The 12,606-nt window shown below is 43.3% G+C and overlaps 2 protein-coding genes across 9 annotated transcripts in view; one reads left to right on the forward strand and one right to left on the reverse strand.

The window, feature by feature from the left end:
• Positions 1–528: 528 nt before the first annotated feature.
• On the reverse strand, positions 529–9,608 carry LOC123381503 (translation initiation factor IF-2-like). Its single transcript, XM_045042714.1, has 2 exons — positions 8,278–9,608; positions 529–894 (listed from the first exon to the last, which is right to left on the reverse strand). Exon 1 carries the CDS (start codon positions 9,606–9,608, stop codon positions 8,922–8,924), a length of 687 nt encoding a protein of 228 aa, XP_044898649.1. The 3' UTR covers positions 529–894; positions 8,278–8,921.
• Positions 8,990–12,606, forward strand: part of DENND4C (DENN domain containing 4C) — a 122,674-nt gene continuing 119,057 nt past the window's right edge. For all 8 annotated transcript variants that reach the window (XM_019816032.3, XM_045043222.1, XM_045043221.1 and 5 more), the window contains exon 1: positions 8,990–9,117. The gene's annotated coding sequence lies outside the window, so the exon portion shown is untranslated. The remainder of the gene's footprint in view (positions 9,118–12,606) is intronic.

Below are 12,606 nucleotides of genomic sequence, written 5' to 3' on the forward strand. Positions count from 1 at the left end.
GGACCCACTCAAAGAACTTTCTTACTTAGACTGCACAGGGAAGAAATAGGATAAGAGTCCCAGAGGCATATGCAGGATCAGAGAAATGGAGGTAGCCAGGTGGGGTTTACCTGGACTAGGGTTTCAGTAAAACCACGAATGGAACAATGACCATAAACATGAAGGCTGAAAATTGGTGATGAGAACAGACGCCTTAAGGGCTGTTAAATTATTTGATTGATTCACCAACAATATTTATGGATTATTACTGCTTTTCTAGCCTGGGATACATTAGTGAATAAAATAAAGTTCCTGTCCTATGGAACTTATATGCTGATATGATAGTAAACACATAAATATCCAGTAAATGTCAGTGACCAGAGTATGGGGAAAACGTAAAACAGGGCAAGATGATATAATGTGACTGTTGTTTTAAATAGGGTAGGCAGGGAACACTGAATTAGCAAATGCTAACCATTGTTCCTACCAGAAATATTTTCCTGAGAGACTTTGCTCACATTTGCTTCAACCAATCAACATATAACCTCATTTTATGTGTGTTTCTGTTTAAAGAAACCTTATTTAATATATATCATTGATTTATTAACATTGAACTCGTGGTCAAAAGCCACATATTTTCTCTGTAAGGTGATGGTTTTACCTCTGCCCAGTCCCTCCCAAAGCTTTCCCTTCTATACCATTACTGTCTTTCTGGGTGTTGAGTCCCTCTGACCTGATCCTAGAAAACTAAAAAAAGCTGTTGTTTACATGCACAATGTGGTTAGGTGTTCAAATCTCAGGATACAGGCTTATATTCTTTTAGTCAAGAGTCACAGGGCTGCTTGGGTGGTTCAGTTAGATGTCCGGCTCTTAATCTCAGCCCAGGTCTAGATCTCAAGGTTGTGAGTTCAAGCCCTAAAAAAAAAAAAAAAAAAAAAAAGAGTCACTGCTATATGCAGGCTGATGCCAAAGGAAAGACCACATGCCTCAATGGTCAGACACACAGCTGAGGTGACTGCTTCATTTGATGTCACATAACTGCCTGTTGTGCACCACTAAATGGCAACCAATGGTCTGTAGGCAATGGTCCTTTTGTGGCTCCCCCAGTACTGGCCTCTGAGAGTGCTGGACAGTTCTCCCAATGCTGACGCCAGCTCCATTTCTTCTCTATTTTGCCAAATGACATCTTCCCTAACCCCTAGTTCAAGTGATCCATCTTTGGATCTGGGGGTTGAAGAGGACATCATTTGGCAAAATAGATAGATTGTGGTGCCATATAATGAAACGAGGTAGCTTAAAAAGGAATATTTAGGGGGAGATGCCATGCAAGGAGGGAAATAAGAGTTGTGCTTTGACAATGTAAAATGGTAGATATCATTTAGACACTGGAGGTAGTTTGATGGCTAAGTACATAGCTCAGAGAAATTGGGCTAGAGAACTAGAGTTGGGAGAACAACAAAAAGAGGTTGAAATTATTCTGGTTTAGTGATAGCTTCTAGTATTCAGGTCATTTTCTCCTTTTCTGAGTGAAAGGAGCCATGAAAGTAGGGGGAAATTTGAGTAGGTGTTAAAGGGTATCAGCACCAGATCCCAATTATTTTTTTGCCAGGGCATGTAAAACAATACTGTGCTTATTAAACTCACATTAAATATAAGCTAGAAATTGGCTATTAATTTTGAGATTTTTTTAGGCAGTCTCTGTTATGTATTATGGGGTCTTTAATCTGAATAGTGAAACATCCTTAACAATTTTTTTTAAAGTTTGTTTTGAGAGAGAGAACAAGCCGGGGAGGGGCAGAGAGATAGAGAGAGAATCCCAAGCAGGCTCTGCACTATCAGCAGCCAATGCAGGGCTCAAACTCGCGAAACCGCGAGATCATGACCTGAGAGGAAATCAAGAGTCGAATGCTGAACAGACTGATCCACCCAGGTGCCCCTGAATAGTGAAACATCTTTAAGTGGGCAAATTTCAAAGGAAAGAGTCCCTACCCTATATTATCTGAATCATGGAGGAATCTGGGTAGCAACATTCTAGTTTACCAATCAGAGGTGTAATGCAAACCCAAACCCTCCAGGGAGGAGTTGTATACATCCATGAAGAGTGGAAAGGGGTAAAAGAGTATGCAATATTAATACTTTGCAGATTTTTTTGTCATTAAAAAAAAAAAAAAAACCCTTGGGCCCCTGGGTGGATCAGTCAGTTAAGCATCAGACTTTGGCGTGTGTCATGATCTCATGGTTTGTGAGTTCAAGCCCCTACTCAGGTTCTGTGCTGAGTCTGCTTTGGTTACTTGCTCTTCCACTTTCTGCTCCTCCCCCACTTACATGCACGTTCTCTCTTTCTCTCTCTCAAAAAAAACCCCAAATATTTAATAATATAAAAAATATATATTATATATATATATAATATATATATATTATTTTAGAGGGAGAGAGAGAGAGAGAGAGAGCACGGTGGGGGGTGGGTAGGAGCAGAGGGAGAGAATCTTAAGCAGGCTTCATGCTCAGTGCAGAGCCTGGCCTGGGGCTTGATCCCACGACTATGGGATCACGACCTGGGAGGAAATCAAGAGTCCGACGCTCAACTGACTGAGCCACGCAGGTGCCCCATAATAAAGTAAAATATTAATTAAAATAATTTTTAGTGAGGGGCGCCTGGGTGGCGCAGTCGGTTAAGCGTCCGACTTCAGCCAGGTCACGATCTCGCGGTCCGTGAGTTCGAGCCCCACGTCGGGCTCTGGGCTGATGGCTCAGAGCCTGGAGCCTGTTTCAGATTCTGTGTCTCCCTCTCTCTCTGCCCCTCCCCCATTCATGCTCTGTCTCTCTCTGTCCCAAAAATAAATAAACGTTGAAAAAAAAATTTTAAAAAAAATAATAATTTTTAGTGATGAGAATGGCCTTGTGCTTATGTTTTTTAAAAAGTCCTTATCTTTTTCTCTTATTTTTTTTTTTTAGAGAGAGAGTGTGTGTGCGTGCAAATAGGGCAGGGGTAGAGGAAGAGGGGAGGGAGAATCTCAAGTAGGCCCCATGCCCAGCACAGAACCTGATAAAGGGCTCAATCCCACAACTGTGAGATCATGACCTAAGCAGAAATCAAGAGTCGGCCACTTAACTGATGGAGCCACCCTGACACCCCCAAAAAGTCCTTATTTTTTAGAGCTACCTGCTGAAGTATTTACAGATGAAATGAAATGTCAAGTATTTGCTTCAAAATACTTGGCGAGGAGAGGGAAGTGAGGAAGGGGATACATGAAACCAAGACTAACTATGAGTTGAAGCTGGGTGATAAACACAAAAGAGTGCATCATACTATTAGTTTTGTTTATGTTTGTATTTATTGTTTTTTTATTTTCTTTTGTTTTAAAGTTTATTTTGAAACAGAGAGACCGAGAGAGCAAATAGGTGGGGGAGGGGCAGACAGAGAGGGAGAGACAGAATCTCAGGCAGGCTTCACATTGTCAGTGCAGAGCCCAATGTGGGGCTCGAACCCATGAGATAATGACCTGAACCAAAGTCAGATGCTTAACTCACTGAGCCACGCAGGCACCCCTGTTTTTTTTCTTAATAAAAGTTTTTTTTTAAAAATTTATCTTTGGGGCGCCTGGGTGGCGCAGTCGGTTAAGCGTCCGACTTCAGCCAGGTCACGATCTCGCGGTCCGTGAGTTCGAGCCCCGCGTCAGGCTCTGGGCTGATGGCTCAGAGCCTGGAGCCTGTTTCCAATTCTGTGTCTCCCTCTCTCTCTGCCCCTCCCCCATTCATGCTCTGTCTCTCTCTGTCCCAAAAATAAATAAACGTTGAAAAAAAAGAAATTTAAAAAAAAATTAATCTTTGGGGGCGCCTGGGTGGCGCAGTCGGTTAAGCGTCCAACTTCAGCCAGGTCACGATCTCGCGGTCCGTGAGTTCGAGCCCCGCGTCGGGCTCTGGGCTGATGGCTCAGAGCCTGGAGCCTGTTTCCGATTCTGTGTCTCCCTCTCTCTTTGCCCCTCCCCCGTTCATGCTCTGTCTCTCTCTGTCCGAAAAATAAATAAACATTGAAAAAAAAATTAAAAAAAATATTAATCTTTGAAATACAGAATACATATATTTCTTGACCTATGGTCAGGATGATTTGCTATGATGTGAGGAATAAAAGAAGGCTCAGAAAAAGGTAAGCAGGTTAGAGTTGCACTCTAGTCAGGATAGGCAACAGTAAAAGTGGGAAACTAGGAATATACCTGGATGGATGAATGTAGACGTATGTTAGTTAGGGGGACTAACCATATTTGGAGGTGTTGGGTGCTAGAGTGGTGTTCAAGTGAGCCCAGACACTGTTCCCCAGGAGTGAGGAAAGCCTGAGGGTAGAGGACTATGCTCTCGACTTAAAATCCTTAGGGAGCCCATGAAATCCAGCCATGGACAGCTGGTCTTGTGTCTCAGATATTCATATAAGGTGTCTTCTTGTCAACCTTTCTACCCATTATTTCTTTCTCTGTTTTTCTCCCTTTGTTAATCCCTACTCTTCTTTATAATGTTAGGACATTGTTCTCAGGATCGTTTACTCCACTTTGACTCAAGACCAAGAGCCTTGTGCCCGTCCTTCACACTGCTAGTCCAGCTATGTTTGGCCCGTAGGCCTAGTAAAGAGAATTGGATGAAGAATATGCTGAGTAACTCCAAAAGACTCTCAATGAGGCCATTCTGTGAATGATGATACAGAGTCCACAGCCAGATAAAGATACTGGAGGGGGGCACAAAGAGAGTGTGCTAATGCTCCCTGTGGAGAGTAGGACACACTGGGTCATTTAGATATCATATGCATAATGCAGATCTTGTGTTTGTTGATATCATTCCTACTTAAAACCCTTTCCAGAAGTATATCAGAGTGCCTGTGGGCATGAATCAACAGGCCTTCAAATCCTATGTTTTCAAAAATGAAATGAAGAGTAAGGGGCTGGACCCAAATAACTTGCCAGTGTAGAACATGTGGATTATACATCGGAAAGTAGAGATCAGGATCAGATTTGCATGCTGTGGAGGCTATCCTAGAGAATCGAGAGTTAATTTATTTTGACTGGGAAAATAAAGAGCTAAGAATTTACGAGTTTCTCCTCCATACTCAATTATGAAATCACCAAAGCTGATCTTGCCAGTGCAGAGTCTGATGCTAGGCTTGAACTCACAAACCGAACTGTGAGATCATGACCTGAGCCAAAATCAAGAGTCGGATACTCAACCGACTGAGCCACCCAGGCACCCCGCAAGAAATATTTACCTCACAGTTTCCGTGAGTAAAGAAAGCAGAAGCAGCTTAGTTGGGTGATTCTGGCTCGGGGTCTGTCAGGAGGCTAAAATAGACGTGTTGGCTGTGGCCACAGTCCTCTCAAGGCTCAACTTGGCAAGGATACACTTCTGAACTCCTTCACAGAGCTGCCTGATGACATGGTAGCTGGCTTCCCCTAGAGTAAGCAATCCAGGAGGATAAGAGAGAAAGAATCCAAGAGTGAAGCCACAGGTTTTTTTAATAGCCTCATCTTGTTAGAGACATCTCATCACTCCTGATGTATTCTGTGTATTAGAAGCTAGTCACTAAGCCCACCCCACACCCAATGTAAGGAGAGTACACAAGGGCATAACGCAGGAGGCAGAGATCACTGTAAGGTACAATGAAAGGCTGCCTATCACATGTGCTAAGTATTGATTACTAGACTGGTCTGTTTGACATTACAGCTTATTGTAAATTAATAAATGATCTTCTTGTGAATATTATTTTACCCACTTTACACATAAGGAAAATTAAGTAACTTGCCAGAGAAGTGGAAGAAAGTGAGGGAACCATGATTTATGTCAGCCATTCATCAAATACTTTTTGAAAGTCTATCATATAATGGAGCACCTGGGTGGCTCAGTTGGTTAAGCCTCCGACTTTGGCTCAGGTCAGGATCTCACGGCTTGTGAATTCGAACCCCACATCTGGGTCTGTGCTGACAGCTTGGAGCCTGGAGTCTGCTTCTGATTCTGTATCTCCCTCTCTCTCTGCTCCTTCCACACTCATGCTTTCTCTCTCAAAAATCAATAGACATTAATAATTTTTTTAAAAAAGTCAATCATATGTTGGCTATTCTGAATTTGAAACAGAATATGATATGTGAATACACATGTGACACGTGAACCTTGCTCTCACAGGCCTTACAATCTAGTATGGAATTCAGACATTAAGAAATTGCAAAAATAATTACAATAATCAGAGTAAACTGCTAGATTCATAATGCTTCTGTTAAATATGGAGTTGAATAAAACAGATAAAAAGGAGTACAGACATGTAAAGGTCTTTGAATAGTCTTGTGAAAACTGTTTCGAAGTTTTTCAAGGGAACAAACAGGAAGAGGACAATCACTTGGCAAGCTGTAGCACTGAAAAAATTTTGCTTATTTTAAGAAAATTTTCAGCATTTCCATTAAACTCTTTTGCGTTGCTCATCCCCAGAAATCTGCAATGACCATGCCCAATCAGATGTCTGTATTCCCCTCTTCAATGGGCTGAGCGATTCTCCTATGCATTCCTGCATCTATAAAGGCTCAGCTGAAACCATGATACTATAAGGATTATAACAATTATGTTGTTATTGGGCTCTCCAGTTCCCCTCCCATGTTTTAGACTCAAGTATTTACATGTTAAAAATTAAAGTGAACTTATTTCAATTCTGGATACAAAAGATTGCAGTTGAGAAGGTCCTTGAATTAAGGACTTTCAGATCCAAGAAAAGCTACTGAAACAAAAATATTGGGCCCAAAATATACAAGTTCATTCATGAAATTTAAAAAGAAAAAATTATGTTTATTTATTTCCTGAAAGAGAGAGAGACAGAGTATGATCAGGGGAGGGGCAGAGAGGGAAGGAGACATAGAATCTGAAACAGGCTCCAGGCTCTGAGCTGTCAGCACAGGGCTTGAACTCACGAACTGCTAGATCATGACCTGAGCCGAAGTTGGATGCTTAACCCACTGAGCCACCCAGGTGCCCCCATTCATGAAATTTTAGGTAGACAATGACAATGAAAATCTACTATACATCTATAGGGCAATTAAAATAATGAAAAAAGTTAAAACCCACATTGCAAATTGAGAAAAATCTGTCAAATAAATGGAAGAGATACACTGGCTTCTTCCATTGTTTATTTCTGTGGATGCAAAAAACAAAGAAGAAAAAGACTATCTGTGTTAATGAAATCTACCCATTAAGACATCTTGTCTATATTAAATGCTTTTAAACAATTAATTAATATGACTTGAGAAAGTAAGGACAAGAAGTCCATAAGCTAACTGTTCAAGTCCTAGTTGTCCAGACTGACGAAGATGGGTCCACTGGGCTCAAACGGACTCCAGACTATTACTAAATTAGCATTATTTCCACTGCTATGCATTTCTACAGAATCAATTCGGACTGCTAATGTAGTTAAGAAAACAGTTTCGGGGTGCCTAGGTGGCTCAGTCAGTTAAGCCTCTGACTTCAACTCAGGTCATGATCTCAGGGATGCTGAGTTCCAGCCCCGCGTGGGGCTCTGTGTTGACAGCTCAGAGCCTGGAGCCTGCTTCGGATTCTGTCTGTCTGTCTCTCTGCACCTCCCCCACTCACAGTCTCTCTCTCTCTCTCCCCCTCAAGAATAAATAAACATTAAAAAAAAACCAAACGGTTTCTGCTATTGGCTGCAAAACTCAAACCATTCGTATACACAATAAACTTCAGAAGTAAACAGACAACAAGGCGCTCATGACCGAGGTCTAATCTTACACTTTTTGGCAAAAGGGCAGATTGAATCAATAAAGTAATTCTCAGGAAAATGATCATTATATATGTAAATACTCATCAGATATACACAAATATTACCAGTTCTAAATTTGACCTGTCATGAAATCTGTGAAATCATTCGCCATTTACTTTTATTTTTTTGCCAGGAGGTAAAAACCGTTTCAAACCACTTGCTTCTTCCTGAATAACTAATTGTTATTCTTTCTCACTGTAATAACTTCCAAATGTTGTCAAAAATATTTTGCAAAATTTGCATGGAGGCGAAAGGAATTTGCGTGCATCCATGTAGACACGGAGCCTAAACTTAGGAGGCAGGAGAGAACTGGTTAAACAACCCATTTCCACATTCGGAGTCCCCAGCCCGAAATCTCGGCCCAGGTAGCGACACGGAGCGCGGCCAAGGACTCTCTTGGGGCGCTGCAGCCGGAAAAGGACTTCGGGAAGCCCCAGTCGGCGGGTCTCTACCCGGCCTCAGAGGCGCCCCCAGTCATGCGTGGAAATTTCAGTTCTCACCCCGGAAAGGAAAACTTCTCGTCCAGGGACGTGAATCCCGCTCAGCATTCTTCTCCCAGGACTGAGGGACTCGGCGTCCCTTTCCCCGTTTTGATAAACCCTAGAGGAGCAGCCGCCACCTGCCTGAGGCCGGAGCGATAAACCCACACCACACAGAGTCGGAGCCCCGCAAGAAGGGCAGCAGAGTAGCGCCCTGGGCCCTTCCTTCACTCCCAGCTCCTTTTCGGCTAGGGACCCGCGGAGCGAATGCGGAGGAGGGGCTCCAAGGGGGCCGGGCTGGGACCTCGCGCCCCGCGGGGGTCGCGGCGGAGGCGGGGGGAGGGGAGCAGTGACCGCGCGGCCTCGGCCCTCCCCGGGGGCGGGACTCTAGCACTGCCCCGCCCCCGCGGCCTCCCTTTTCCACCCCTCCCCCCACGCCCTTTTCCACCCACCCCCGCAGTAGGAAAGGGAGAGGGAGGGGGAAAAGGAAAGTGCTGTTCTGTGGAAAAGGGCGGAAGGAGGGGGAGAAAAAAAGAAAAGGGAACAGGAATATGGCCGTCAGCTGTCGGGGCGGCACCGCAGCCGGCTGCTACTAGGCAACCCGCCGCCCGCACCGCCGGACCCGGGAGAGCCGAGGCGCCCGCGCGGGCTCGCGCTCCCGGCCGTTATCGCTGCATGCGGCGCCCCTCGAGACCGAGCCCGTCAGGCGGCGCAGGCGCAGATCGGGCCGTGGCGGCGGCGGCCGCGGGAGCAAGTCCCCCCGCCCGGCTGTGGCGAGGGCGCGCAGGCCGCGTAGCCGGCGCTTTCATGCCCCAGCAAGGGGCTGTGTCTGGGTGGCACTGAAGGTGGAGCAGGCGGCAGGTGAGTCTGCGGTGGAGGGCCTTTCGCGGACGAACCCTGCGGCGCGCCTCCACTCGGCCCGCGCTCCCGGGCTGAGAGGGCGCCGGACAGGTAGCAACTCGGAGGGTTGAGTTCCGATGGCCCGCCTGCGGGGGGTAGCCAAGGAGGCGGATAGTGGCCAGGGCTGGCGTTCCCGGCCTAGTTTCTCCGCTGTTTCCGGGGGCGGGGAGTCCCTGGAGCCTGCGGGGTGTGATGATGGGGGAGAGGCCGCGCCAGGACGGGCCTCCCCGCGCCGCCCGTCCAGGCTCCAGAGAGCCACTCGCAGGACGCGCGAGGGGTCTGGGCCCTGGGGACCTCCGGGGCGACGGCCGTCTGGGAGGGGGCAGGGCGGGGAGAGGGCGGGGATTGGGGCACAGGGGGCGGGGAGCTAGGGCAGGGGTCTGGGCGCGAGGAGAGACCTGGGGGCCCGGGCAGGTGTCGCAGGTGAATTGAGGGCATTTCCTCCTCTGCATTACCGTGGCTGAACCTCAGGGCTTCCTTGTGGGGAATGACTTTTCGGAGGACTGGTTCCATTCAACTCCGAGTGACTAAACACAAATAAAACCAACTAATGAGCCCCTAGAGCTGACTTGTGTAAAGAGCTGTAACTTTTCTACACCGAGGATGCTGTACTTTCTTTTTTCTTTGGATGCTTCGTGAACCTTTTTCCCTCCCGAGGACCGTCTCATCAGAACAAATAAGGAATGACCCAGTTTTTAAATAGTACCCCCGCCCGGTCCCATTATGTGTTTTTTTTTTTTTTTTTTTTTTTTTTTTTTTTTTTTTTTTTTTTTTTTTTTTTTCCCACACGGGAAAATTTAGGGCAGTTACCGAAGTCACTTGTGCAAATGTGAGGGTTAAGTGTCATCTCCAGTAATGAACTGTGTGTGTTTTTGCCGAAGAGAGATTGTCAAGCACTGTAATCTGGGAATTTGATTTACTGAGACTTTAATTGTGTGCAAACTCGTGTTAAGTCGCTAGACTCCAGTTTACGTGGGGATAGATCTTCCTTTCCGGTTTAGAAGGTGAAGGATATAGTAGAATATAGGAAAGAATTTTAGTGCTAAGACGCCAAGTTTTTCTAGAAGTACTTGATCTGAGGCTATGGTGTGAAATGAAGCGCATTGTTTATGATGATCTGTGTGCACATGAGAGCAAAATCACTATCAAAAGGGAAACTATCTTTGAGCGTTAAAGATTGCCCGTCAGTTCTTGATCAATATAACCATGAAAAAAAGCCCTTATATTTTATTTTCTGCCCTGTTATTTGTATTACTGTTAAAAAGTTGGTTAACTGTCTTGGTGTGAGACTGGGGACTCAGAAATGAATTTCGATTTGTATCCATGAGGATGATCTGCCTCATACAGGCTTGCTTTGACTCCTTTTTCTAGCAATGGCAAACTCAATCCACACTTTCCCCTACATTGATATCTCCTGTGGCCATTTTGCAAAAGAGTTGATTTTTTGTATTACAGATTTTAGTGAACTGATAATAGGCCAGTTGACTTTGGCCATGGTACCTCACTTAGTGTACTACTGTTTAGACTTGTTAATTTGGATAATAGAAAAGTGATGATGTTAGAAATGTTGAAGTTGTATCTTGGAGTAATTTACTCGTGTATAATTTGTAAATGAGAGCATTCTGTTGTTGAGAGTAAACATAGTATTTTGTAGTATAAACTTGAGTTTCCAAGCTGAAGAAATTGGCAGTAGAGATGGTGTGTGGAGAGTGTTCTTAAAACGCAAATGTTTTAAATTACAAGGAACTGCAGTGATGTGTAGGCTATAAAAATTCACAGTGCCAGACTTAGAAGGTTATTTGGTTGAGGTGCTCTCTATAAAGAAACATGTTAAGTATCTTCAATAAAAGCTAATTTGTAGCTATACACAAGGGATTTTTGCATGATAAAGAAACATAAAGGCACCTTTGCTCTTTATGTCTCTTTCAGTTATGACCAGAACATGTCATATTTTCTTTGGAGTTTCCTGCCTGGATAGTTACTGATTTTGCATTGGCTCTTCTTGCTGCTCAGTTTGAAAGTTAGGTTTCAGTCTTAGCCTTGCAGCCTATGTACAGGTTGAAAAGAAAAAGAAAGCTGCTGAGTCAGAGGCAGGTTGTCTTATTTGGTCTTTCTGATTTGCAGCAGGGAATTTCTGTTATAATTTCAATTTCCAATATAATATGCTTGCTGAAATTTGGTTAGTGAGGGCAAATAAGCTTTCCTAATACACGAATTAAAATTTTATCTTCTCTCAGCTGGTGCCAGTAGTTTTCTCTCCTCTTGCAGATTGTCGGTTTGACAGACTCAGTAAATGGGATGCCTTGTTGGGATGGAAGATTCCTTTGTAAGTGTTAAAAATTGGGGAAAATTTTACACAGTACAGCTAGCGTAAAAGTGTAGGTTTAGCATCAGATTGTAGGAAATTCCAAAATCAGATAATTTTATTATTTGAAAATTCAAACAGTATTTTTTGAGATGAAATTAGGTAGTTTATAAACTTAAAATTTTTTTCTACTTATGGCAGTACGTAATACATATAAATAAGTGTAATAGAGCTTAATGTGCTGCTTGAAAACTTTTTATTGGAAAGAAATATAACATGATTAAAGGAAATTCCAAAGGGAAAAAAATTGATTCTCACATATCTTACATTTTTCTGTATTCTTATTCTATTTGTATAATATATTAATCAGTAAAATATACTATTCCTATCTATACTTGTGTATGATTCTGTGGGTAATATTGATATAGTTGTCTTTTTAAACATCACATTTACCCCTGGTGCTGCATATTAATATTATTTTATGGTTTTGTAATAGTCCAAAGTTTTACTGTTTCACAGTGGATTTAACTATTTCTCTGTGTTTTAGCATTTTACTAATTCCACTTTATTACTCTTAAATGATGTGATAATGAAATCATTTTGGTAATATGATGGTCCAAACCAAATTACTTTTTAAACTTTTGAGGGAGTAAGCATTCTTTGAACTGTTTCATTTGCAGTGGATTATTAGGGCTCCTATAATATAGTATTCAATTGAAAACAGAATTAAAGATGAAAAGCTGTAGATGTGTATGACTTGAATTTATTGAGTACATATCAAAATATAAATTCACAGTTCTCCATATTACTGACTTACAAGTTTCTATGTCTACTAATTTTACTTTAAAAATATAATAAGTAATATTCTTATAGGAATTCTTTTTTTTTAAGTTTATTAATTTATTTTGAGTGTACAAGCATGCAAGTGAGGGAGGGGCAGAGAGAGAGGGAGAGAGAGAGAATTCGAAGCAGCTCCACGCTATCAGCATAGAGCCCTGACCAGAGGCTCGAATCTGCAAACCACAAGATCATCACCTGAGCCGAAATGAAGAGTTGGAGGCTTTAGTTACTGAGCCACCCAGGCGCCTGCCCCTCTTATAGGAATTCTTTTTTTTTTTTTTTTTTTTTTTGCAGGAATGAATTTT

The sequence above is a fragment of the Felis catus genome, chromosome D4 (assembly GCF_018350175.1).
Source record: "Felis catus isolate Fca126 chromosome D4, F.catus_Fca126_mat1.0, whole genome shotgun sequence".
Taxonomy (NCBI): domain Eukaryota; kingdom Metazoa; phylum Chordata; class Mammalia; order Carnivora; family Felidae; genus Felis; species Felis catus.

Coding starts and splice junctions, on each gene's coding strand:
- LOC123381503 (XM_045042714.1), bottom strand. CDS start 9,608: ATGCAGAGGAGGAAATGCCCTCAATTCACCTGCGACACCTGCCCGGGC.